The 26218-nt window shown below is 41.5% G+C and overlaps 1 protein-coding gene across 1 annotated transcript; it reads right to left on the reverse strand.

Moving 5' to 3' along the window:
- Nucleotides 1–12457: 12457 nt before the first annotated feature.
- Nucleotides 12458–25389, reverse strand: GRXCR2 (glutaredoxin and cysteine rich domain containing 2). The gene is made up of 3 exons (XM_036845392.1): nucleotides 25054–25389; nucleotides 18901–19122; nucleotides 12458–12640 (listed from the first exon to the last, which is right to left on the reverse strand). Exons 1-3 carry the CDS (start codon nucleotides 25387–25389, stop codon nucleotides 12458–12460), a joined length of 741 nt encoding a protein of 246 aa, XP_036701287.1.
- Nucleotides 25390–26218: the final 829 nt, after the last annotated feature.

The raw sequence follows: 26218 nt of genomic DNA on the forward strand, positions 1-26218 counted from the left end.
AAAATAGATATACAGTTGACCCTTGAACAACACAGGTTTGAATTGCATGGGTCCACTTATAGGTGGATTTTTTTCCAATAAATTAGTACCTATATTTTCATTTTACAGATCTTTAAATCAGCTAAATATAGGGGAAAGTTTGTGTTCTATTAGAGATCACAGTATGAGGAATCAAAAAAGTTAGGGCTTGAGTTCTGAGTGGTGAAAAATAAAAGATAAAGCATTCCAGTGAACAACTCATGTGAAGGGAAGAAACTGAGTTGGAGGTTGAAAATGGGGAAGACGTGTTTTGAGGTTACTTCAGTGATCCAAGTAGGAGGTGATGTTGACTGGACTATGGTGATGGTGTGGAATATGGAAAAGAATGGAGAGATTCAAAATATATTTTAGAGATAGAAAATGATAGGAAATAATTTTTCTCTGCTAAGACCCCTTGCTTTCTCATTTTGACTTTATGTTTAACAGCCCAGGGGCAGCATTAAAAAATTAATGGGGCTTCCCTGGTGGCGCAGTGGTTAAGAATCTGCCTGCCAATGCAGGGGACACGGGTTCGAGCCCTGGTCTGGGAAGATCCCACATGCCGTGGAGCAACTGGGCCCGTGAGCCACAACTACTGAACCTGCGCATCTGGAGCCTGTGCTCCACAACAAGAGAGGCCGCGATAGTGAGAGGCCCCCGCTTGCCACAACTAGAGAAAGCCCTTGCATAGAAACGAAGACCCAACACAGCCATAAATAAATTTTAAAAAATTTAAAAAAAAAGACTTACTGCCTGTTAAAAAAAATAAAAATTGTTGATGATTTAAAAAATAAAAAGAAAAAAAAATTAATGAACTGAGAGTTAGAAGACCCCAAATCTGGGGTTAAGTCAGTTAAGTAGGATGTGACCTTGGACAAGTCCTTTGCCTTTGCAGACCTTAACTTCTCATCTCTATAAAACAAGGGGGGAGTCAGGGTATCTCTACTTTTTCCTTTAAGCACTGTCATTCTATAGAGCCTGATCAGAGGAAACTACCATATCAAAATATTTGAAGGGAATAAGTGTCCCCGACTCAATTAAGGAAATAAAGAATGAAAACTCAGAAGATTTTGCCATTGTATAGTAATTTTGTGAATAGTGAAGGTAAAATAACACCCAGTGGCATAAGAAGGGCTGGAACGTTTTGATTATGATTTCATAATGATAGTTTATTTAACACAAGTATCTGAAAAATGACCCAGATGGCATATGTGCTACATTGTCAATATGACTCACTCTGATTTGGATTCAGACAGACTCTTCTGCATTAAATGTGTTCCTCCAAATGTAACAAATAAATTGAGATGCAGGGAAGGTACCCAAGAAATATTGGACAAGGTGAACTTCACAGGCACTTTACCATAACACTGTTCACTATAGCAGCATTTCCCAAAAGTTGTACTAAGATGCTTTAACTCGATACATGGACAAACATGTATTTTTAGTAGTTATTTCCCCTGACTTTGTGTTTTATTTACAGAAATATCCATTAGCTTAATGTTCCCTGGCCCCTCTCTGCACCCTTACTCATTCCTGCCTGATTGGTGAGTTTGGAGAAAAAACTAAGTATGGTAGCTCAGTCTTTCTCTCCTTACTTTTTGAATCTGTCTCCTTCAGGGAGGACAACTTCTGTGCTGTCCTTGGCTGGGAGGGAAATGGGGCCACACTGCAGGTCAGGCCTGTCGGTGGATGTCTGTCCAAGCCTGGGGTCCACTCTAAGGGAGCCCGTAATCATGCAGCTCCTAAGCAACATCCCCCAGTGCAGCCTTTATTAGTAATGAACCTCATATTTTGAGCTCTTTTTTTTCTGATTTTTGTCTACCTTTCAGGTGGTGCTAAACTTGCGTGAGAAAGATGACATTTATTGAGTCCTCTCAAATTCCAACACTCATATCCATCTTAATAGATACTGGAAAAAATATATGGCCCATTAATGAAACCTTATATTTCCACAGATATTATTGCCTAATATGAATATCATTCTTTTAAGGGGGTCACTTTAATGTTGATTAAACAAAAATATTAAAAAAACAATAAAATAAGTGGTACAAAATTATACACTTAGCAAATTTGTAGAAAAAAATTTATGAATTATGTGACTGACAGAAGTTTGGGAATTATTGTACCAAAGAGCAGAATGTGATATAAAGCATGTCTTGGCTCCATCCAGGAGCTTCATCAGACCAAAAAGATTGTTAATTCAGGAGAAAGGCTTGTAGTTGATGAAACCTTATATAATACAAGAAAAGTATGGAATAGCAATATTGTAAGTTAAACTGGAAATATCAGTGTGAAATAATAACCTTATATAATACAAGAAAAGTATGGAATAGCAATATTGTAAGTTAAACTGGAAATATCAGTGTGAAATAATAACCTTATATAATACAAGAAAAGTATGGAATAGCAATATTGTAAGTTAAACTGGAAATATCAGTGTGAAATAATAACCTTATATAATACAAGAAAAGTATGGAATAGCAATATTGTAAGTTAAACTGGAAATATCAGTGTGAAATAATAACCTTAATAAGTATGTTTTCATACTTCATACACTGGCTCTCAGTGACCCAGTAGCAACAGCAATGCATTCTTGCTCACCACACATTTCCATGTGCATCCCCAGAGCCCAGCTCCTGGCCTTTAGAATTATTTCCTATTAAAAGAAAACAGAATCCTTCGGGAGGTAGCTAATTTCATGATTTATGATGGAAAACAAAAAATTTCAGAACATCTCTCCAACATCCTATTGTTGCCAAAAAGCAAGAGAGTTTTCAAGAATATTAGAGGCAGTGTATAAAGGATAAAGGAGTCAACATAAAGGGTCCCCCAGTCACCATACGGTGACAGTTTTTTAAATAAAATTACTATTATACAAATAGAGCAGATGTAACACACACACAAATCAAATGTTTGCCCAGGTCAAAAAATAGAACTTTGCCACCTATTCCATAAGCTCCTTCCATGAGCCTCATTCTGATGACACCGCCTTCCCCTTCTTCATATCCTCACTTTTATAATAATGACTTCCTTGTTTTCTGTTTTTTTGGTTTTATCACCCAAATGTGCATCCTTAAACACTATAGTTTACTCTTGCCCATTTAAAAAAAGATGCATCTCTTAGGATGAAGTTACAATTTGAGCATCAAAAGCACCGTCACCATCATCATCACCACCACCATCACCATCATAATCATCATCATGGTTTACAGGACAAGATGAGTTTTGTGAAAGATCATGAATTCAAAATGACTCAAAATAGAAAAGTTATTATGAAGCTTGCCCGAAAGATGACTGTAATAGAAAGTAGTGACTATAATACATCATGTTTATTTTTTATTGATTTTAATAATTAAGAGGGTTTGATATTTCTTCTATGAATCTTGTATGTTTATAAAGCACAGTCATATGTCTGCTTTATCTGTTAAGAATAAACACTGGATGCTGTACGTCAAATAGCCCCAGAAAATGTAGATGCCAAGAGCAGGAAGGACTGTTCAGTTTGGGTGGGCACCCACAATAACCAACCAGAAAGGGGGTCCCACAGTGTTTGCCAGATGACCTACAGAGGAACACTAACTAAACAGACTTAATCTCTCAACCCCTTGGAGATTAAATCTCAGTGCTAATAAGGGAGATGTAACTTTTTAATGCTAAGAGACAAAAATCAATACTTGATTATGACAAGACTATAGGTTATATATAACAATGGCCAAGTGATTTTTTTCTTTCAATCAGAGATAAATACTAGGTTGCAAAATTAAAACCCTAGGCATAAGATAAGGCCTGAAATAGTCACACTGGCATTAACAGGTGTAATTTAACTATAGAAAATTATAGTTAATTTTCATAGTTAAGCTTTTATAGAAAAGCTTAATATAGAAAGGTGGTTTGGGTTAGAATCACCTTGAGAGAAACAAACAAGTATGATCAAGAATTAGTCAATCAATAAACCAAAGTTCTGTAATCTAGGCAGTTCTGATAGGGTAATCTTTTCTTCAGGATCTGCTAAGAATTTCATGACCCACGGAAAGGAATAAAATTAATAATGCTGAAACTCTGAGGGTATCTAAAAACAAATATAGAAAAATAAGAAGAGAAATAAGAAAGACATTAAACCTATGTTATTGATGCTTTAGAGTAAATTTAAGTGAAACTATAACAATAAGTTCTGTAGCCTTTGTTTTATATGTTTGTGAATTATGGTTTTGAAGTGTTTAAAAGGATCAGCTGTTCTAAATATATAATTACAGTTAGGGGCTTCCCTGGTGGCGCAGTGGTTGAGAATCTGCCTGCCAATGCAGGGGACACGGGTTCGAGCCCTGGTCTGGGAGGATCCCACATGCCGCGGAGCGACTGGGCCCGTGAGCCACAACTGCTGAGCCTGCGCGTCTGGAGCCTGTGCTCCGCAACAAGAGAGGCCGCGATAGTGAGAGGCCCGCGCACCGCGATGAAGAGTGGCCCCCACTTGCCACAACTAGAGAAAGCCCTCGCACAGAAAAGAAGACCCAACACAGCCAAAAATAAATAAATAAATAAATAAATAATTACAGTTAGTTTAAACTGTTTAAAATGATATGCTTAATAAATCTGTAATCAATATTTAAAGGCCCCAAGAAAAAATTCATTTTCAGTTTGGGGTATTAGATTCATGAGTTTAATAAATTGAACATTAAACAAAGAACAAATGATTCTGTGTATTCCTCTCTATGGGAAAACCTTTTGGATTTAAATGATCTGTCAAAAAAACAACACAAAAGAAACGATCTGTCAATAAAGACCTAGAGAGAAGGTAGTCTTACCTTGTGTTAATTATCTATCCCTATGTAACTAATGGTTCCCAAACTTACTGGCTTAAAACAACATTTATTATCTCGAAGTTTAGCATCCCACAGGCCAGGGATCCGGGCAGGGCTTAACTGGGTGGCTGTGGCCCCAGGTCCCTCACAAGGCTGCAATTAAGAGGTCAGCTCTGGTTGAGTCTCAAGCTCACCTAGGAAAGGAGCCTCTTCCAAGCTCACACATGTGGTTGTCGGCAGGATTTAGTTCCTAGTGGTTGCTGGACTGAGGACCTCCATTCCTCCTTGGCTGTTGGCCAGGAGCCACCCTCTGTTCATGGCCACGTGACCTCTCTATAATGCAGCTCACAGCATGGCAGCTGGCTTCATCAGGTGAGGAAGCAAGAAAAGCCAGAGAAAGAGTCATAGTCTTTTATAATCTATTCTCAGAGATGGCATCCCGTCATTTTTGCCATAGCCTACTGTTTGAAGCAAATCACTCAGTCCAGTTCACACTCAAGGGGATGATTGCACAGGATGATTACCAGGAGGTGGGGATCATTGGGAGCCATTTTAGAAGCTGTCTACGTGTGAAATTTCCCAAGGCACTGGCCCATATGGCAATACACTGAGGAGGGCCATGTGTGTGCAACCAAATGTCATGTCTCTGCAAACACCAGATCACCAATCATTTACTGAGCACCTTCTATGCACCAGGCTTTGTAGGAGATGCTGGGGATACAGTGATAGATGAGGCACACTTCCTGCCCTTAAGGAGCTCGTAGCTCAATGAAAGAGACCCACAATTCAAGGAGAGTTAGCCACTCTCTCTTCTCTTCCTTTCCTATGGCAAATATAATTTTATTTTGCAAATATTTATTTAAATCTCTGGTTCCCTGTGAGACTATAATGTCCCCGAGAGAAGGTACTATGTCTGTTTCATCTTCTGGCTCCTCGTGTCTTGCACATGGCCTGACTCATAGGAGGCTTTCAGTAGCATAACACTTTGAACCTAAAAAGCAGCCATGGTCAATAATCTACTAGCTATTCACACCTAAATGTGAATTACCGGCCCCAGTCTTCTGAGAATTAATCATTAATAGGGAAAGAAGGACTTGGGAGCTGGACAAAAGTGATGCTAAGGGGAATGTACAAAGAGGAATCTCGTCATGTTAAAGGAGATACAGGTTGACTCTAATTTTGTCAAGGCCTGATTTAACTTCCCCCTCCTACTTCCTTCGCCCACTCTCCCACCCCCAAGCAATGAGGAAGTTCTACTGTATTATGGTTCCAAGTCTTCTCTTCTCTGGGCTGTACACATTCTTTAACACAGGCAGTAATTATATGCCACAATCTGACACTGACATAACTCCATTTCTCTCTCACATAATTGCAGGAATGCAAACTCTCTGTAATTACTGTGGTTAATTAGAAAATGAGGAGACGCAACTAATGAGGACAGGTGATAAAAACAACTGTGAACATTTCTTTCAAATTTACCGTTAGCATAAAATTCACTCAGCTTAAGCTCTAGTGAACCACAGAAGTTTTTTATAAATGTCACTGGCACAGGTCTAAATGAATATTTTACCACAGCGATTCGTGTTTTCAGAAGACTTAGAATAAGAACAACATCTTCCCTATAAATGTAAGCTTAATTGATGTCTTTGGAAAGGTAAATTATGTGGATTTCAAAAAATATTTTAAATATGCAACATTCTCTTCAATAGGAATCTTATCTGGAAAAAAAAAAAAAGGAAGCCAAAATATAAACAGAAAAATAGTAGAGTTATTCCAGGGGCAAAGGTTTCAGGAGTATGGACTCTTGCCCTCCTCACCCCACAGAATCCCCTGGACAGGAAGGGAAGGGAAGATAAGTCATTTCAAACCACAAGCGTCTTCCAAGAAGGGTGGGGTGTGTGAAAGAAAACCCCTGGCCCTGCAGATCTTGGCCTGTGGAGAAGCAGATAGGCCTTGAGGCTAAGCCGTGTTTGGGAATAGGGGCCATGAAGATAAAGTCACTCTACCCAACAGATTAATAAAAACAGAGGGTGAACTAGAAAAGAAAGGAAGGACCAGGGTTGCAAGTGGCCAGCACAGTCAGCAAAGGTAGTCTTGCTAAGTTAGGTTGCCTCGTTACAATCATATAAGGTCAGCCCCCGTTTTCATACAGCTTGTTCCTTTCACAAAGGCATAGTGAGGCAAGATGTTTGTGAGGACCACAGCAAGGGCCTGCAGGTGTATAGTCTGGGTGGACGTGGCACCCAATGGAAAGGAACATCCTGTGTGGGACTGAAATCGAGCAGGACCCTGTGGGGCTCCTGGGCATGGAAGCCTTTCCATGTCCGTGTCCCCCATTTCTTGTTTGTAGGGAATAGTTTCCAGGCTCCGTGACCTTCCCTGAGATCCAAAGGGCAGATTCCAACAGTTGCTAATCAGGAAAGGGAGGGGATGAAGAGACACAGGCGGAGCCGCCAGGAAACAATAGAGCAGCCTTGGAACAGGATCCTGGTTCCACCTCAAGGGATACACGACATAACAATATCTTTAAGCTCTTCTGCAGAACTAAAACCTCCACCAACTGGAAGATGTTCCAGAGAGAAGGTCACAGTTTGATAACCTCGAGAAGTTCATCAGGACTACCTGAGGCCAAATTAAAGGAACCAGAGAAGTTCATCAGGAGGCCGGATTAAAGGAGTGCAGGCCCTGCACACACTCTGATCCCTATCAGCAACTCCGCCCTTGAACCTTTGTTATAAAACTCCTTAACAGGGGAACTTCCCTGGTGGCGCAGTGGTTAGGAATCCGCCTGCCAATGCAGGGGACACGGGTTCGAGCCCTGGTCTGGGAAGATCCCACATGCCATGGAGCAACTAAGCCCATGCGCCACAACTATAAGAAAAAAAAAAACAAAAAACCTCCTTACCAGGGACTTCCCTGGTGGCCCAGTGGTTAAGAATCCACCTGCCAATGCAGGGGACATGGGTTCGAGCCCTGGTCCAGGAAGATCCCACATGCCGCGGAGCAACAAAGCCCGTGTGCCACAATTACTGAGCCTGCGCTCTAGAGCCCACGAGCCACAACTACTGAGCCTGCGAGCCACAACTACTGAGCCCACGTGCCTAGAGCCCGTGCTCTGCAACAAGAGAAGCCACCGCAATGAGAAGCCCGCGCACCACAATGAAGAGTGGCCCCTGCTCACCGCAACTAGAGAAAGCCCACGTGCAGCAACGAACACCCAACGCAGCCAACAATAAATAAATAAATAAATAAAAATAAATTTATAAAAAAAACTTCTTACCAAATCTCCCCAGGTTGGGACACAGAGTTTTGAGAGGCACAAACCGACTGTGGCCCCCTTTGCCTGGCAAAGCAATAAAGCTGCTCTTTTCTACATCACCCAGAACTCTGTTTCCAAGAGTCCATTCAGCACTGGTGCAGAGAGGCTGAGTTTTCGGCATCGGGACTAAGAGGTGATCCCTAAACTGAATTAATTCAATTGTTAGGACGATTCAAGGTGTTAGTAAATGTGGAGTGCTAAGAACAGTGTCTTGTGATGAACTGGGAGATTGGGATTGACATATATACACTAATATGTATGAAATGGATAACTAATAAGAACCTGCTGTATAAAAAAATAAATAAAATTCTAAAATTCAGAAGAAAAGTATTATTATAATAATGAAAATAAAAATTTTAAAAGAAAAAAAAAGAACAGTGTCTTGCACACACTACAGCTGATATGTACTTGTTAAAATAAACAAGTAAATTAACTCTGCAATACAGCTGACCTGGGCCAGCACAGGAACCAAAAGTCACTGGAGGAAGTAGCAGAGGAGGCAACTGCGTCTTCCCCGAGCTGTAAGGCCAGATTCACTCATTATGCTGACCAGAGGCCCAAGATTATAATCTCATTAATGCTAAATACTAAGTGTATTTTCATCTTTGAATCCCCTACTTATTAATTCTTTATTAAATAGAAGCATGATTTAAAAGAGTACACATAACAAACAAACAAAAAAAGAGTATACACAAAAGTCTATGAAACCAAACAGAAAAAAAAAGCTACTAAGACTATACAAATACACTGTGATATTATATTATATATAATGTCTTTTATGTATAATATTTTTTAAATCTCAAAATAAGAAAGATTAATGCTTAGACTTTAGCTTCCTGGAATCTGATCTTGCTGGAATATAAATGAATGGATAGATAGTGTGCCTTTTGAAAACATGTATTCATTGAAAATTTTTTGAGTTTTCAAAGGATATAGCATTATTTTTATTTTGACCACAGCATCACTGTGATACTTTCTAACCCTCTTATTTGTCTCTAGCTCTGAAGGATTTCTCATAGTCTTAGGCATCCTGGTTGGCTAACCTTGCCCTAAACCTATCCCTGACACTGCCCAACCCACTGGTAATGCTTGTAGTACACAAATCAGAAAGCGGATTTTTGTGCAAACTTATCTCCACTAGTAAGCAAAGAACTCAGGAAAGTTTTGCATACAGTTAAGTAGGTCACAAGCAATATTTCTGCATACAAAGGACAGTAAGTAGACCCTATACCCCTACCTTCAAAATATATCCACAATCTGACCATTTTTACCACTTCCGCTGGAGCCACCCTGGCCTAGGCCACCATTAGCTGTCACCAGGCTTACTGCAGTGGTCTCCTAACTGGCCTCCCACTTTCACTTTTGCCCTGTAGCATCTTCCCTCAACACAGCAGCCAGAGTAGGCTTGTTAAAACGTAAATTAGATGGTGATCCTCTGCTGCTCAAAACATTTGTATCCGTCGGCATCCAATCAGGAAACCAGAAATCACTCTAGATATCTCAGAGAGAGGATACGTATTATAAGGAATTGATGACAAAGAGGAGTAACTGCAGGAAGCCACTGCCACCCTCAGGCTGGAGGAACAAAGGGGATGTGGTGTGACATGGAACCTGCAATCAGAGCCACTGAAGGGACCATGGCTGGAAGGAGCTGCCTGAGCCAGAGTCCCCAGCTGCCGTTGCTGCTAGGGCAGCTGCCACATGAGAAAGGCTGCCAGGACCCGCGGCTGGAAAAACAAGGAAGGCTCTTCCTTCCTCCCTTCTTGCAGTCCTGCCAGCACCTCCCAGGGCAGAACCTAAGAGGACGCCAGCGGGCAAGGGACTCTGGGAAGTGTAATTTGCAGGTCCCCTGCCCCAGCAGTAAGAGGAGGGAGCTGAAGGAGAGGGTGAGGGGTTTCAGAAAACAGCTCCCATCCAGAGCAGCACCTCTCTCACGGTAACACCCAAGTTCTTACGACGGTTTCACAAGAAGGCTCCGCCTGGTCCCGACACACGCACACGCCTTCTTTTCTGACCTCCTCTTGTCACCTTGCTCACCGTGCTCCAGCCATGCTGGCTTCGTTGCCCTTCAAACACACCTTGCTCTCCTTCCTGTGCTGTTTCCTCTGCCTGGAATAGTGCTACCCCAGATAACTTCGCAACTCCTTCATCCCCTTTCTGCCTTTATTTAAAGGACACCTTCTCAAGGACACTTCCCTGAAAACTAATTTAAAAATGCAACCCCTCCTAACTCCCGATCCTCACCAATGTTTTATTTTCCATCAAACATTTATCCTTCTCTAACACACTATACATTATATACATACGTGTATAGTTTAATCAGATAAGTATCTTTTTATTCTGTATTACATATTTTTAGTTGTCTCTAAATACATATATTTTGGTTGTCAATATCACCCCACCAAAATGTAAGCTCCACAGGGACCAGGACTTTGTCTGTTTTGTCTAGTGATACATCCCCAGTATTCAATAAATACTTAACTGAATAATCATTAATAATAAGTAATCATTAGTAGATGTATTTATTATGAAATGAAAAGTATTAAATGCTCTTAAGAGCTTGGGGTACGGAAAAGAAACAACAGAGTTCACACCTCTTCCTCTGGGAAGCCACTCTAACCCCACTCAGGTTACGTTAGGTGTCCCTTCTATGTGCTCCAAATGCTCACTGGAATTTCCCTTTCCCAGAACTTGTCACACTATATTGTAATTATCTGTTTATATATCTGTCTCCTCCACTGAAACTCTAAGTCCCATAAGATACCAAAGGGTGGTGCCCATCTGGGAAACACTGCACATCAAGCAGCTGGTAATACCGTCCTGCATGTCCAACAAACAGTATCTGTGGTCGAATGTTCCTGTCAAAAAGCAGAAGAATACACTTAAAGGTCTTAGGACCTCTCGACATCATTCCTTCCTCTGATATTCTGGAAAGACAGAAGAGCCAATAGCTGTAAGAAAACATAAACAGAGTCAGGAAATAATTAAGTACAGAAGCAAAGAAAGTTGGTGAGCGATAGTGCCATTGTTTGGGCTAAAAGAGAACAGGCAAAATTATCTTGGTCTTGAAAAATAGTTTAATATTTTTATTAGAAGTATGTATATTGTCTGAAGATCACTCCACTGTTGAATTATATTAACAGCTGAATATTAGAGAATAACAAACAAATCTTGAAAAAACTAAGTTACGAAAATCAAAATAATTACCATAGAAAAGCAATGCATATAAATAGATAACAGGTTTTACAGTGTTATTCTCAAGGGAGAAGGGGAATGGCTGTTAGAGCTGCAAAAGTTCATTAACAAACGTATTTTTCTAATTTTACAACCAACTTTAAGAGGAAAAATTATCCTTAGTATGCATATTCATAGCCAGTAGAAACATAATTACTAAATATCAGCCTTGGTTAGTTTTTTTTTTAGAAGTTTCCAATAGATACCTATAAAATATCCACAGTCTTTTATGAAGAGATCATGGCTATATCTTAGCCTTAAAATAAATGCATTCATTTGGTAATAATTTGGGGGCTGGAAGAAGTCGTTATCACACACACCCATATACTTAAGCACCAAATTTATCATAAATAGCTTTGACTTGGCTTATAACCTCAGTAGTGTAGAGGCACACAGAAATGTCTTATCTCATCTTGTCCTAAGAAGTAGCATTGCTCATTGCCTACATGCATATTACCCAAGCACATCACACAGGAGAGACTCAGGACTTTGAAAAAAACGGGCTCCTCAGTTTGCCTCTCTTCAGCAAGAAGCAAACACATCCTGTTTTGTTTTCAGTGGCCTTGCTAGTGCATTCAACATTGGGCATCCCTTTCCTCTTCTGCTTAATTAAAAATGCAATTTGACCAATAACCGTGTGAAATGCATTATAAGCAACAAGAATGCAGTTCATCAGAAACCTGCCTTTTTTTATTCCTTTCTCTCTGCATAATTTTTCAAATAACTCCCAACCAGAAAATGACTTCAGCCTGCTGCCTGAATTGTACATTTATTTGTTCACTTGTGCAAGGAGAAACCTGAGCTAAGTCAAGTGAGATACATGCACACGGTCCTGGAAGGATCATTTTAGAACCAGTTTCAAAGCAGATTCTAATTCAAAAATGCCTCTGCCACTTAGACCCACACGGAGATGTGACCAGCCTCACTCACGAAATATCATCGAGTAACTGAGTTGTGCCAGTGGTGGAAGTGATCGCAGCCATGGTGGCTTCCTTGCTGGGAGAGGGAGGAGAAGGTGGAGGAGGGGCAGTTGATTACAAATAGCTTTAGGGAGGATGTGATAAAAGCAGACATACAAAGCCACGGGCTATTGATTGCAAATCTGGCAAGGCTGCAGGCCATTCTCATTGCAGGCAGGGCACCGCAGGGCCCGATAGGACTCCTTAAATCTGTTGGCCAGCATCGAGAACTTGCTGCCGTGGCACAGAGAGCAGGTGGCACTGCCCGATCCTCGGCAGTGAAAACAGTTGTCCTCGGGAAGTTCCCCTTCCTGCAAGAGACAGGTCAGGGTTAAGTTACAGCAGCAGTTCAAATCCATTGTTCACACACAAGTCAAAATAGCACTGGGAGCCTGCAGAGGCTGGGGCAGAATTAGAGGAAAATGCATCCCACACATGCCAACGAGGGACCTGGCCAGAGGCACAGAATAAGCTCAGCACTTTATCCGAGATTTCCCTGATGGACCTCTCTAAGACAGCAGCCCCTGCCACCAGGCCTTGCACTCCACAACTTGACCTTTTTCATCTCTCTTGTCACCATCTGACACGTTATATCTGTGTCCATAAGGGCAGGACTTAATGCTCCTCATTGCCAAACTAATAGTGAACACTTGTGAAACACCTGGGAGGTGTCAGGCGCCGTACCCGGGCCCTCGGCAGTGAGAGTGCGGAGTCCTAACCACTGGACTGCCAGGGAATTCCCTGGGCACTGTTCTAAGAGCTCTCTCTGTGCCAGGGGTCACACGGCTTGAAGAGAAGGAGGCAGGCTTGGGTCCCAGGGGGTCAGGCGCCAGAGATCATGCTCCTAATGACTCCATATGCAGCCCTCATGGGAGTTGCCCAGCAGTAGGGGCTCAGGATTGTTCTGTGTGACTGAGGGACGGATGAATGGATGCTGCAATCCTTTGGAGCGTAGCTCTGAATTCCTGCAGAACTTTTACCTTGATTCTCTTGGAGAGCCATGAAAAGGCCCCGTGATTAAGAGCTCAGCTCTGGAGTCAGCAGCCTGGAGCTGAGGCCTGCCTCTGACAGCGACTGTGCACCTGGGCCGGTTCCCTTAACCTCCCTAAATCTCAGTTTCTTTACCTGTGATCTGGGAGGGATATTGCTTACCTCTCTGAGTAGCTGGACTATTAAATGAGAGAGTATATGTAAATGCCCTAATATATTATCTGGCATATTATAGGTTCTCCGTTAAACTTAGTTTACTTCTAAACCTTGTCCCCTCCTGCCAGGGACACCAGACTATGCTCCTTGGCTATCGCTGTGCTCTTCCCCTAAGACATCTCAAGGAAACTGGCAATTTTGCACTGCCATGCAATGACCGTGCACAGACCACGAACCTTCTGCGAAATAAGGGGTAATACGAGATCGATACCAGGTAGATTCAGCACCAATTCCTGTCCATTTCACCTTTTGAACATCCCTCAAATCTCTTCAGCTTCCCCTCCGCAACCACAATCCCGATCCAGACGCCTATCGATTCTGGCATGAACTCAGCATAGTTCCTGCCTCCGGGCTTGTGGGATGTTCTCACCATGGATACCAATCTCATGAACCTACAGTTGTGACTGGCACATAGAATGCACCCAAGAAACCCTGTAATGAACACCTGCTCACCAGATCAACTTCAGGTTAAAACCCAATCTCTGGGACTTCCCTGGTGGCTCAGTGGTTAAGAATCCGCCTGCCACCGCAGGGGACACGGGTTCGAGCCCTGGTCTGGGAAGATCCCGCATGCCGCGGAGCAACAAAGCCCGTGCGCCACAACTACTGAAGCCCGCACGCCTAGAGCCCGTGCTCCGCAACAAGAGAAGCCACCGCAATGAAAAGCCTGCGCACCGCAACGAAGAGTAGCCCCTGCTCGCTGCAACTAGAGAAAGCCCGTGTGCAGCAACGAAGACCCAACGCAGCCAAAGATAGATAGATAAATAAATAAATAAATTTATTGGAAAAAAAAAACAGTCTCCTTAGCTGACGTACATTGTCAGTTACTTCTCTCATCAGGCTCTCATCCTTAGGTCTCTCTCTAGCTGGTGTCGAGGGAACTTTCCCCACTCTCAACCCAGCCAGCTCCTACCTGTTCTCAGATGTCAGCTTAGCAGCTCTTCCTCCAGGAAGCCTTGCCCACCCATACCTCTGGACCAGGAGTCCCACCCCGCCTCTACTGCCCCTAGCCTGGAAGGTCTCACACTCCCCTGAAAGTTCCTGCTGACTAGGCAGGAAGTGTTCTGGGCTCGTGCCTCTCCCCATCACTTCCTGACATCTAGTGTAGTACCTGGCACAATATTTTCTGTTCACATACTTGCTGAATGAATAAACAAACAAAACAATGATGTCTGGAGATCCCTTAGTATTCTTAAATTCTAGGAACTAACAAGACAGCTGGAGTTCACTGGGTGCCTCAACCAGCTAACACAGCTTTCTTTTGTAACCTAAGAATAAAAATCATCTCTGAAAAGGGAGGCCTACGTTCTAAAAATAGCCGCATCACACTGCAAGGCGCCTAAGTAGGTATTAAATTTTATTTATTCTAGATGTAGGGAATGGAGGTCATTTTCTGGCTGACAAAATCCCAGATGATGTCCATGCTCCCTTTCGTTAATATTTTACTGCTTGTTGCTGTATTCTGATACGTTAACAATGGGGAAATTGGTTTTCTTCCCTTAAAGTATGCAGAATAAATATATTTGCCAAAATATTCTTAAAGCAAATTGCCATGGTCCATTTTTCTGCCAAATCCATCATGTTTTTGTTTTGCACTTGATCTCACTGAGATTTTAATGATATAAGTCAATGTTGTCAAAGAAAATACAGTAAAATCCTACCATAATGCTAATACATGTGATTCAAAAATTCATTTGCATAGAATGCCAGGCCAGATATTGAAAGATTCATGAAATGACCTGGTGAGCCCGCCATAAAGAGCAAGAACCAATCATCAATCAAATTTCATCTCACGTCACGTGGTAATAGGACACATCATTAGAGGTTTCACTGGAGTTTCCATTCTTACCCTAAGTTACCACCCTTCCTCCAACTGTTTGCTCTCAATATGCTCTTTTTAATCATTCAGTTAACTCAACAGGTATTTATTGAGCCTCTACTCTATATAAGGCATGCATGATATCAGCGTCTGCGTACCAGTCTCAGTATTTTTAAAAATTCTTCTCAGAAAACATTTAGTAAGAAGATATAGAACATCACTGCACAGCGTAACTTAGGTTCTAGAACCCAACAACCTACCCAAACCACCTCTCACTAGCTCCATGACCAAGAAAAGGGGTCTCAGCTTTCATCAGAGACTCAAAGGCTTGCGTGGCCCTGAAGATGGTAACCAGCACCATCTGGAGGCCGATCAGCAGAGTGATTAAGATCATGAGATTGGTAGTCAGATGGACCTGGGTTTGACTACTGACTCTGGTGACCTCTGGAGAGTTACTTAACTTCTCTGAGCCTTAGTTTCCCCAGCTGCAGAATGAGACTACAGAGTATTACTCTCACAGAGTCCTTGTGAGAATGAAATGGACTACTGCATGGAAAGCACTGGGCATGGGGCCTGGCTAACATGAACCCTCAAAAAATGGCAGTTGTTATTATTATTATTATTATTATTATTATTCTGTTTCAAAAGTAAGATCACATAAAGCATAAAGAAGCCCAGATGACTTATGGTCTCAAATCCACTGAATACAGGGCCAGATTTTTCCCCTTCTACTTTTCACTGTGGCTCAATTCAATTATTCCTCTCCTTTTCTTTTACAGTTAATACAGAGGTTCAAGCATGGCTTGGCTTTTAGCCCTCTCTGCTCTTTCATCAAGGTCCTACTGTTTCCCTGTTCCATATAACACAACAAAGAGTCTCTTGGTCAGAATGGGCTCCTTGCTGTTCTTTGACCCTCTGTTTTAGGATAAAAGTTGTCTGGGCATTTACTGCATGAGGGATGGGGCAAACAAATAGCAATTTAAAATAGAGCTTAGGGCTTCCCTGGTGGTGCAGTGGTTACGAATCCGCCTGCCAATGCAGGGGACACGGGTTCAAACCCTGGTCTGGGAAGATCCCACATGCCGCGGAGCAACAAAGTCCGTGCGCCACAACTACTGAGCCTGTGCTCTAGAGCCTGCAAGCCACAGCTACTGAAGCCTGAGTGCCGCAGCTACTAAGGCCCACATGCCTAGAGCCCGTGCTCCGCAACAAGAGAAGCCACCGCAACGAGAAGCCTATGCACCGCAATGAAGAGTGGCCCCCGCTCGCCACAACTAAAAAAAGAAAGCCCGCGTGCAACAATGAAGACTCAATGCAGGCAAAAATCAATCAATCAATTAATTAATTAATTATAAATAAATAAATTAAATTAAATAGAGCTTAAAGGACAGGCAAGCGGAGTATAACCTCTCACAGGAACTTTCTGCTGCACACCTCTGTCTTGGTTTATGGCATTAAAGCTAAAAAACACAGTTCTCTCCAAATTGAATTTAAAGGTAATTGTCATAGCAGGCTTGTTGTTGTTTTTTCATTCAGGCCTGCAACGTGACCTGCATTTCTGGTCCTCTTCTGAAAATGCATGCTCCAAGTTACAATATGGTATGGAAAAGGACAGAATTAATGAATTTTAAAGTGGGACGGTAGTGCTTTGGATCACAAAGTTTAGTTGTCTGACTGCTGCTATGCTAGTCTCTGAATAGTGCTCTGTAGAAGGCAAGAGAAGGCAGAGGCAGAATATTTCTTATCAATTGGCACTTTCGTTCCAAATTCCAGTATTCTTTCCACAAACATTTACCTAATATTTACTGAGCACCTATTATATGCCAGGCTCTATTTTTTTTGGCATTGGAACCACTATGTTACACCCAACATAAACATGCCCCCTGACCTCATAGAGACCAAATCCTAGTGGGTAAGAGCAAACATTAACCAAACAATCACACAAATAAATGTAAGATTACATGTGCAGGGGGAGGGGGAGGTGCCTTGAGGGGTCCATCCTTGTGGATTTTTATCCTCATGGGATTTTATCCTCATGGAAACCAGGGGAGGCCTCTCTGTGGAAGTGATGTCTCCGCCGAGACCTGTGGGAAAGGAGGTAGGGAGTCTGGAGAATATTCTAGGCACAGGGAAGTTGCCTCTGGCAGGAAAGAGCAAGGAACATCTGAGGGGTAGCCAGATGGGCAGTGTGTCTAGGGCAGAGAGAATGAGCAGATATGTGTAAGAGATGAGGCTGAAGAAGACAGGCCACACAGTGCTTTCTAGAACAAGTGAGGAGTTTTGGTTTTATCCCAAGTGATAAGAGCCCATTGAAAGTTGTTTTCTTTTGGCTGTGGGGCGGGGGAGGGGGGCGGTGGGGGGGACGGGGGTGTGTGAGTAAGGGATGGCATGATCAGATTTGCATTTCAACTATATCTTATCAAGTGTGAGACCAGGTCGGAAAGAGACAGGAATGGTTCTGAGGAGAACTGGAGTCTGGTCATGGCTTTCTCGTTCCCTTGACATCACTCAAGTGCGAGGAAGCCCCTGGCCCATTTTGTCACGCTAACCCAAGGGAGGTTCAGCTTCAAGTCCCAAGAGACGGAATCTAAGAAGAGAAAATTCATTTCTGCTGCTTTCCAAGCTTTTACTCTCTTAGCTTAAATTCACCAAAATTGCTTTTCCCACCCTCAACCCCACACTGTGAACTAACGAATGTCATCACCTTCCCGCTTGTCTGAGCATGTCTGAGCAATGGTTTCCAAGGTGGGGAGTGCACACCTCTGAAAGGTGTGGGGAGAAAAAAACATTCGTACTATCTATATTTATTTTTTATCTAAAGAAAACAAAACAAGAATTTAAGCTTTAATGATATCTTCAAAAGAAACGGTTATATTGATTTTTAATAAACAAGGTGACACCAGCACCCTCACTAAGTTGGGCAGTCACTTAACATAGGTGGTACCCAAGGGACCCTGTTGTATACGTGATGTAAAGTGACCTCACTTTACATAAAGTGACAACGACGACCCTGCTCATTCGTTCACTTTCAGCATATTACAACATGTTGTGGTTCACTCGTGTCTGGTCTAGTGGATTTACAGATGATATTGCTTAGTCTTAACTAAACTAATCTCCACAAACTCTAAAGACAAGTGGATTTATTAGATTTCTTCAAGGAAACTGTGGGTTGAGGACTACCACCAATAGTAGGAGCACAAGCAAACCCATAAGAAAAGGACAGAGCTGATTTTTTCAGTCTCTAGAACAAGCTGTTCTAAGCCTCAATGCAAAGTGAAAACAATAAGCTCCTAATCAGATCTTAAATCATTCAAAATAATTCAAATTATGAGTATTTGAAATATGGGCTTATAACTATTATTGCTAACAATAAAATGTGATAAACCACTAGAATATAATAAACTTAAAATTCCTCAACATCTTTAACATTTAGACATAAGTATTCACATTCAAAAGTTCTTACTTAAATAGTGCACAATCAAAACAATTTGGAACCAACGGCTATAGGGCCAGCTCTGTGCAGGGCAGTGAACCGTTCTGACATACCTGTGGGTACTGGTTATGGGGGAAGGTGCCTTCCGTCTCTGCCAAAGGCCCATCGTTCTGGTCTCCACAGATTTCTTCTTTGCTCATCAGAGACTCTTCCTCAGCCTCCTCTTCCTTCTGGAGCATTTTCCTCATGAAATCTCTCTTGTCCATTGGAGTTCGAATGATTTTCAGGTTATTCGTGTAGATGATTATCTTTCCAAAATCTATAATAGGTGGGGACTAGAGAAATGAAGAATGAGCACGGTGATTCACCAGGAGTCACCAAATACAGGGCTGCAGAATCTCTTCAATATCCCAGGAAAGAGAGATATGGTCTGGCACTAGGGATCCCATCACAGCCCAAAGCTACAGTTCATTCTCTGGTTTCTTTGCTCTGTCTGAAAACCCTGAACACCAGCTTCTTTCTTCCTGTTGATGGTAACCAGCCAAAGCTGAATTAATCATGTAACTAGAATGTAGGACTCTGCAGGACAGGGTCCAGAGCTTCTATTCCTACTACATACCATGGGATCTGGTGCAGGGCTGGGTACAGTCAGTGCTTAATGCATACAAAGGAAAGCTTTTAAAAAATAAATCTCTTAGCAACCCAATTATTAGTTATGCTTTTTTAAAAAAATTACCAGTTTACATAATTAATCAGGGTGGCTTTTAAGTTCTAACTTTTTTTATTTATTGTATAATGCATCATTTGAAAATACCAAGGAAATATCTTTTTGTTTTTAATGATGCATGAATGGAAGTAATGCTAGTTGGCAGTATTTGATTGTAAGAAATCAATAAAGTAACTGTATTTTTTAAAAAATAAATAAATCTCTCTCCAACATTTTTATGCATCAATAGTAACAATAGACACAATTTATTGAATAACTACTATTATTATTATTATAGTGGATAGCATTTATTTTGGGTCAGGCTTCATACTAAGCATTTTACAAACATTACCTCACTTCCCTCCCAAACATCCCTATGAGGTAGATGCTATGATTTCTACATACAGATAAGGAGACTGAGGTTCAGTGTGGTTAAGAGTCTTCCACGTTTACAGAGTTACTCAGGGTTTGTGGCCAGGATTCAAACCCAGGTCTGTCTCACCCTAAGGACCATATTCTTAACACCTATACTGTATTATTCACAAACATTCCCCACCACCACCAGATAAGATATATATATGTGTTTGTGTGTGTGTGTGTGTTTTCATTATTCATATAATATGAAAATCTTTTTATGTCAATAAATGCACTTCTATAGCATCATTATTAATAGCCTATGTTCTCTTGTATGGATTTATCATGTGTTACTTCATCATTTGCTGAGAAACAACTTGGGCAATACTACAATGCAGTAGAGAAGCCTGGGCAGGAAATGTTTCGCAGAGCTAGGATAGCTTGGGGGGAAACAACACTAGATCCCAGTTCCACTGTCCACCAGTTGTGAGATGTGGAGAGCCATTTGGCCTCTCAGAACCTGTTTGCTCACGCAAATGGTTTGACATGCAACTGATGGGCACCACCAGAGACAAACTACTTATTAAAATATATGAATATTTCCATACTGGGTGGTAATCAGGTGCTGTCCTGATACTCCTGAGAGCCTTCCTGTTTCCCCAGCCTCTCTCCTCAGGGAGCCTCTCACATCCCCAAACCCAGCAATGTAGAAATTAATGCTTAAGACCCCAGGTCTCAGGACCCTGCCCCAGCACTCTGCTGGCTTCTGTGCTGACTGAGCAGTGTTCCTGTGCTTAAATATTTTGACTCTCATCCTTGAGGCTAATTATATCAACATCTAGGGGTGAGGGTGCAATGAAGAATATGTAAGAGTTTGCAAAAGCTGAAGATACTATGCAAGTGATGGGCATTGTTACTGCCATTAGTATTAAAAACTTCTTTAGTAGTGCACGTACAATCATGCTACACAACTACATTCCCCAGCATAAAATATTTGGCCTTGCTTTTACAGAACTGTATAAACCAAATTTATTTAGATGCCACAGTTAAGCAGTCTCCTATTTAAAGCCATCAGGCATTCAGTCACAACCTGGCTTGAGCAGGACTTCAATTTTCAGGTCCCCTTCCTTGAAACACCCATGGAGTTTTCAATAATTATTTATGGAGCCACAAGCTTCCTGCCTGGCCCTGTATTCTCTCCCTCTCTTCAGGGGATCATGTAGCAGCTTCCATTTCCTACTGTTTGATGCATGCTGGGTTCCTGTTTCACACTCTGGACTATCAGTTTCTGAGCATCAGAAGATAAAGATGGTGGCACTTTTGGAAGGTTCCATATCTCTTTCCAGTAATAGCCAAAGAGGTTCAGTTACTAGGAAGCTTTTTTCACACATAGGGCTGGTTTTTTTCAAGGCAAAATTCTCAATATACAAAAAAAAAAAAAAAAAAAAATTGCAGTCATCTGGTCCAACCTCCTGCCTCTAAGCCGGTCAGCATCTGAGACACCCAGGACAGTAAATTTATTTTTAAGATACTCCAAAGATGGAGGGTCCCAAATCACCTTTAAGGTGTGTTTAAGTTTCAGTCACCCTGACAGCCAAGTTCTTCCTTGTGTCTAAGGAAACTCTCTGGGTGTAACTAAAGTTCACATTATCCAGTTACACCCAATTGCCTGTGAGGAATACCCACTCTTACATTATAGAGGACCAGGATGGAGCCAGGAATTTTTTGTGTCCTTCCAATGCCCGGAATGGCAACTTATGTGATTAAACATTCATAAATACTCTGATGTCAAAAGCAACAGGACTGGGAATTGCCATTCAGGGACCATGAAACCTTTCCACTGCTCTGTGCTTAAATGCAGACATGCCTAGTGGGTACTAGAAACTCAATGGGCTTTGGAGGTAGGCAGACCTGAGTTCAAATTTTAAGTCTCTCAAACTGTGTGAGATTTGCAAGTTTTTTTAACCCCTATAAACTTGTTTTTCCAATTTGTAAAACTCTCACAGAATTACTGTGAAGATAAAATTGCATAATTTACACAAAGTACCTGTTCAATAAATGTTACTTTCCTTCTTCCTTTCCCTTTCATTTTTTTTAATGAAACTTATAAACTTTAGTCAGTTTCAATTCCTTAAAATATCTGATTGTTTATAATCACTTTCTCTATCCATCACATAAAATTTTAAAAGACTCCATATTTCCTAGATAAGAACCTGGTCATTATCACAATGGTAGGTAACATACACTGAGCATATACAATGTGCCAGGCACAATGCTAAGTACTTTTAATGTCATATATTTTTAATCACCATGATAATCTTTGAAAGTAGGTTCTTTTATTATCACAAGGTTAAGTGGCTTGCTCAAGCTCACAGAGTAAGTGGGTAGAACGGACATCAAGTCCAGGTTTAATTGACACCAGAGCCTTGCTTTTTATGATTATTATTTTATTGTGGTAAAATATACAAAACATAAAATTTACCACTTTAACCTTCTTAAGGTACAGTTCAGGGACGTCAGTACATTCACATTATTGTGCAACCATCTCCACCACCCTTCTCCAGAACTTTCTCTTATTCCCACACTGAAACTCTTCAGTTAAACTCCACCTTCTCCTCTCCCCAACCCCTGGCAAACACCATTCTACTTTCTGTCTCTATAAATTAGACTATGCTAGTACCTCATGAAAGTGGAATCATACAATTATCTTTTTGTGACCGGCTTATTGCAATTAGCTCAAGGTCTTCAAGGTTCATGCATGTTATAATGTGTATCAGAATTTCCTTCCTTTTAAGGCTGAATAATATTCTATTGTATGTATATACCACATTTTGTTTGTTCAGTCACCTATTGATGAATATTTGGGTTGTTTCCACCTATGGGCAATTGTGCTGCTATGAACACTGGTGTACAAATATCTGTTCAAGTTCAGAGCCCTTACTTTTAATTATTGTGCTTAATTGCTACCCAGTGTTGCTGCAAAGCCGATATTTACTAAGGGTTATTTTACAGTTGGATTCACTATTGAAAAATCATGACTTCCCAGCTCTCATTTCCTTATTTTTCCTAAGTACCGCATTGACAAGCTGTTTCAGTGGGTGGAGCTGCACGAATCCATCCTGACCACTCTCACACCAGAGGCGGGCTAGCAGTGGGATGTGGCATTTGTTCAGGCAACAAAGAAAACAAGGGTAACCAGATGAAGCAGAAATCAAACCCTGAACCTTGTCTCTAGAGTACTATGTTTAAAACCACTGTGCGGAGACCTACTAGAGAATGGACTTGAGGATATGGGGAGGGGGTGGGGTGAGATGTGACAGGGTAAGAGAGTGTCATGGACATATATACACTACCAAATGTAAAATAGATAGCTAGTGGGAAGCAGCCGCATAGCACAGGGAGATCAGCTCTGTGCTTTGTGACCACCTAGAGGGGTGGGATGGGGAGGGTGGGAGGGAGGGAGATGCAAGAGGGAAGAGAAATGGGAACATATTGTATATGTATAACTGATTCACTTTGTTATAAAGCAGAAGCTAACACACCATTGTAAGGCAATTATACGTCAATAAAGATGTTTAAAAAAAAAAAAAAAAAACCACTGTGCGGTGCTGCCAGGAAGACTCCGGTAGCTGGTTTTATCAAGTCCATGCCTAATCATACTTTTACATAAATGCCAAGTACGACACATGACTGATGAAGGTCAAGCAGTCCAATATTATAAACCATGGCCTTGTATAAGGTTCATATAAACTATGACTTTATAAATTCTAAAGCTACAAATGAGATTTAGTTAAAAAGAAATACTGTAAGTACAGGATATAACAAAGTACCTAGGACCTAATAAGCACTTGATAACTGGTAACTATTATTATCATCATCATCACTATTATTAATGGCCTTATTCTCTTAAAAGGAACATTCCATAGGGCCAAGGCATGGGGAATCAGAAGACCTGGATTCTTATTCTGACTCTGCACCTAATGACCCTATAGTATTGGGTGGGTCCCTTACAACTTGGAACTCAATTTTCCTCACTTGCAAAATGGAAATGACCATACTTTGCCTTTCTCCTCAAGGTTGTGAAGAAGACTCAATGAGATAGAATGTGATAGTGCTTTGTAATGCGTAAGTCACTCCACTAACATGAGGGATTGTTCATTCCAGTCCCCTTTAATATCAAAAAGAAACCTGGTATTATCTTTGATAAATGTGGACATGCCCATAATTACACTTTTACCAATGCCAGCAAGGCCAATACATTTGTCTGCTATAGATGTATAACCTGTTCCCTTAGGAAACGAACAATAAAAATGATTAGAGAGTAATTACCTGAATTTCACACTTTAAAGATGAAAACATATCTTGGTGTGCTATTCATTAATAACCTGGTACATAATATCATTGTATTTACTCTTTTTTTTTTTTTTAAGGCATTCATGGCCCTACTGGCAGAGAGCATATACACATCTCCTATTAGTTTTTGGAAATCAGCTAATATTTTCCAGGTTCTTCTAGCTTCAAAGAAGATCATGTACGGGCTTTTGATTATCCATGTTACTGGAGAAGATAACTGAAATTCACAGATAAAATACACGTTTCAAGTGAAATATTAGCTCAAATGTCTTCCCATGTAACGTTTCCTCCGGCTGATTTGCTTTTCACCATTTCTTCCCAGGACTCCAACTACCCAGCATTCATGTTAACAAGCAATGGAAAGGCAAAATAAATAAATAAACAAACAAACAAGCAGGCAGCAGGAGGGAGATAAGAAATAAAAGAAGACATGGATAAACCACAAGCTGCATAATTGGCTGGAATAAAATAAGCACCTTCAAACACTTAGCTCTTTCAGGAAAAAGAACAACTCGTTGCCACATAATTTTCTAAAACGGCAGACTGGCAACCTGAAAACCGCTGCATCTCTATTTCATTTACTTACCAAGATTACCCAGCCAAAGACCCAATTACAATTTGCTACCCTGGATGGAATTTGAATACTAGCTATGCATATTGCACTTTCCAATAGGTAGTCAACAAGAATGTTATTTTCGTCCCAGAAATATTATTCTGAGAGCGGCTTCACATTTGGTGCACCTATAGCTCTGGTAGGTACCAGAGCAGGAGCCAGATACAAATCTGAACAATTCAGGTGTTTCTCTAACCACATTTTAGTCCTTAAAGCTTATACACCATGGGCAATACCAACCTTCCGGTCATTCGCCTTGTAATCATTGAAGAAAGGCTGGCTGCTCGCCAAGGTGTAGGCACTACCCTCTCGAAACACGCTGATCCTCTGAGCAGTCAGCTTAGGGGAGTACGACCGGGGTTTGGGGGCTTCCCCAGACCCATAAACACCATCCATTGGTTCAAGGGACTCTTGGAGGAAACTGTGAGGGTACTCCTCCTTTGGCGACTCTAATTCCTGCCCATCCTCAAAGACCTGCTTCAACACCCGGCCACTGTAGGAGGAAGAGATTTTAAATCGTACTTTCCGGGGTTTGCCGTCACTCTTCTGGTTCAGCTTCTTCTCAGGGTCCTCCATCAGCAGAAAGTTCACCTTGTGGTTTCCAGGCTTTGGTGTAGCCAGTGAAACTTGGGGCCCTGAGAAAAAGGCATTTTATTTTCTCTCCTGCATATAATTAATTCAAGCTGGTGCTGGGGTATGCTCGGTTTACAGCAACTGACACCTGCACATTAAATATTGATAGGCCTTCATGCAGAGGCAGGTTACTGTGGGTTTATGGAGTGGTTGTAGCATAAGACAAGACTGGGTCCTCTCAGAATCCCAGACTCACCCATAACTTCACCCCAAGCCTGGCATTTCTTACTATGAGCATGAGTAGGTTTATTTAGACTGAACAAGTAATCAGTTCAGCAGGGATCAGTTAGCAAGGGTCTTGTTATTCTTAACCACAACTATGACCTAGTGAGCATTTAATAGGTGTCAGAGATTTTTACATGCATGATCTTACTTTGTCCTCACAATAAACCTACAATGAAACTATTATTATCCGTGTTTTACAGAGGGGAAAGTGAGGGCCCGAGCAGTTTCTCCATTAGTTTACTCTATTACAGCAAGTAAGTGACACGGCAGGGATTCGAACTCAGTTCTAACTGATTCCAAAACCCATGGCCAGTCCACCAGGCCGAAAGTTTTCAAACCGTGTCTCATGGAGCCCTAGACAGGAAGAAGCCAAGGGTCCTTCTGAGCCTTCTACCCCTGCATTAACCAACGCACCTTCACTTTATATCTATTTTATATTTAAGATTTCATCTGCAAGAACAGCACAAGCCCCAATGCCTACTGCAGACAGCACCTAGTAAATGCCCACACTGTGCGAGAGTTGCTGGGATGAATATCAGAGAAGCAC

The sequence above is a fragment of the Balaenoptera musculus genome, chromosome 3 (assembly GCF_009873245.2).
Source record: "Balaenoptera musculus isolate JJ_BM4_2016_0621 chromosome 3, mBalMus1.pri.v3, whole genome shotgun sequence".
Lineage (NCBI taxonomy): Eukaryota > Metazoa > Chordata > Mammalia > Artiodactyla > Balaenopteridae > Balaenoptera > Balaenoptera musculus.

Excerpts from the sequence above, each read along its gene's own strand:
- GRXCR2 (XM_036845392.1), bottom strand. The coding sequence starts at position 25,389 with ATGGAGGACCCTGAGAAGAAGCTGAACCAGAAGAGTGACGGCAAACCC. Across the intron at positions 19,123-25,053 it reads ACAAGGCGAATGACCGGAAG|TCCCCACCTATTATAGATTT; the intron begins GTTGGTATTGCC and ends TCATTTCTCTAG. Across the intron at positions 12,641-18,900 it reads CCCATAACCAGTACCCACAG|GAAGGGGAACTTCCCGAGGA; the intron begins GTATGTCAGAAC and ends TGTCTCTTGCAG.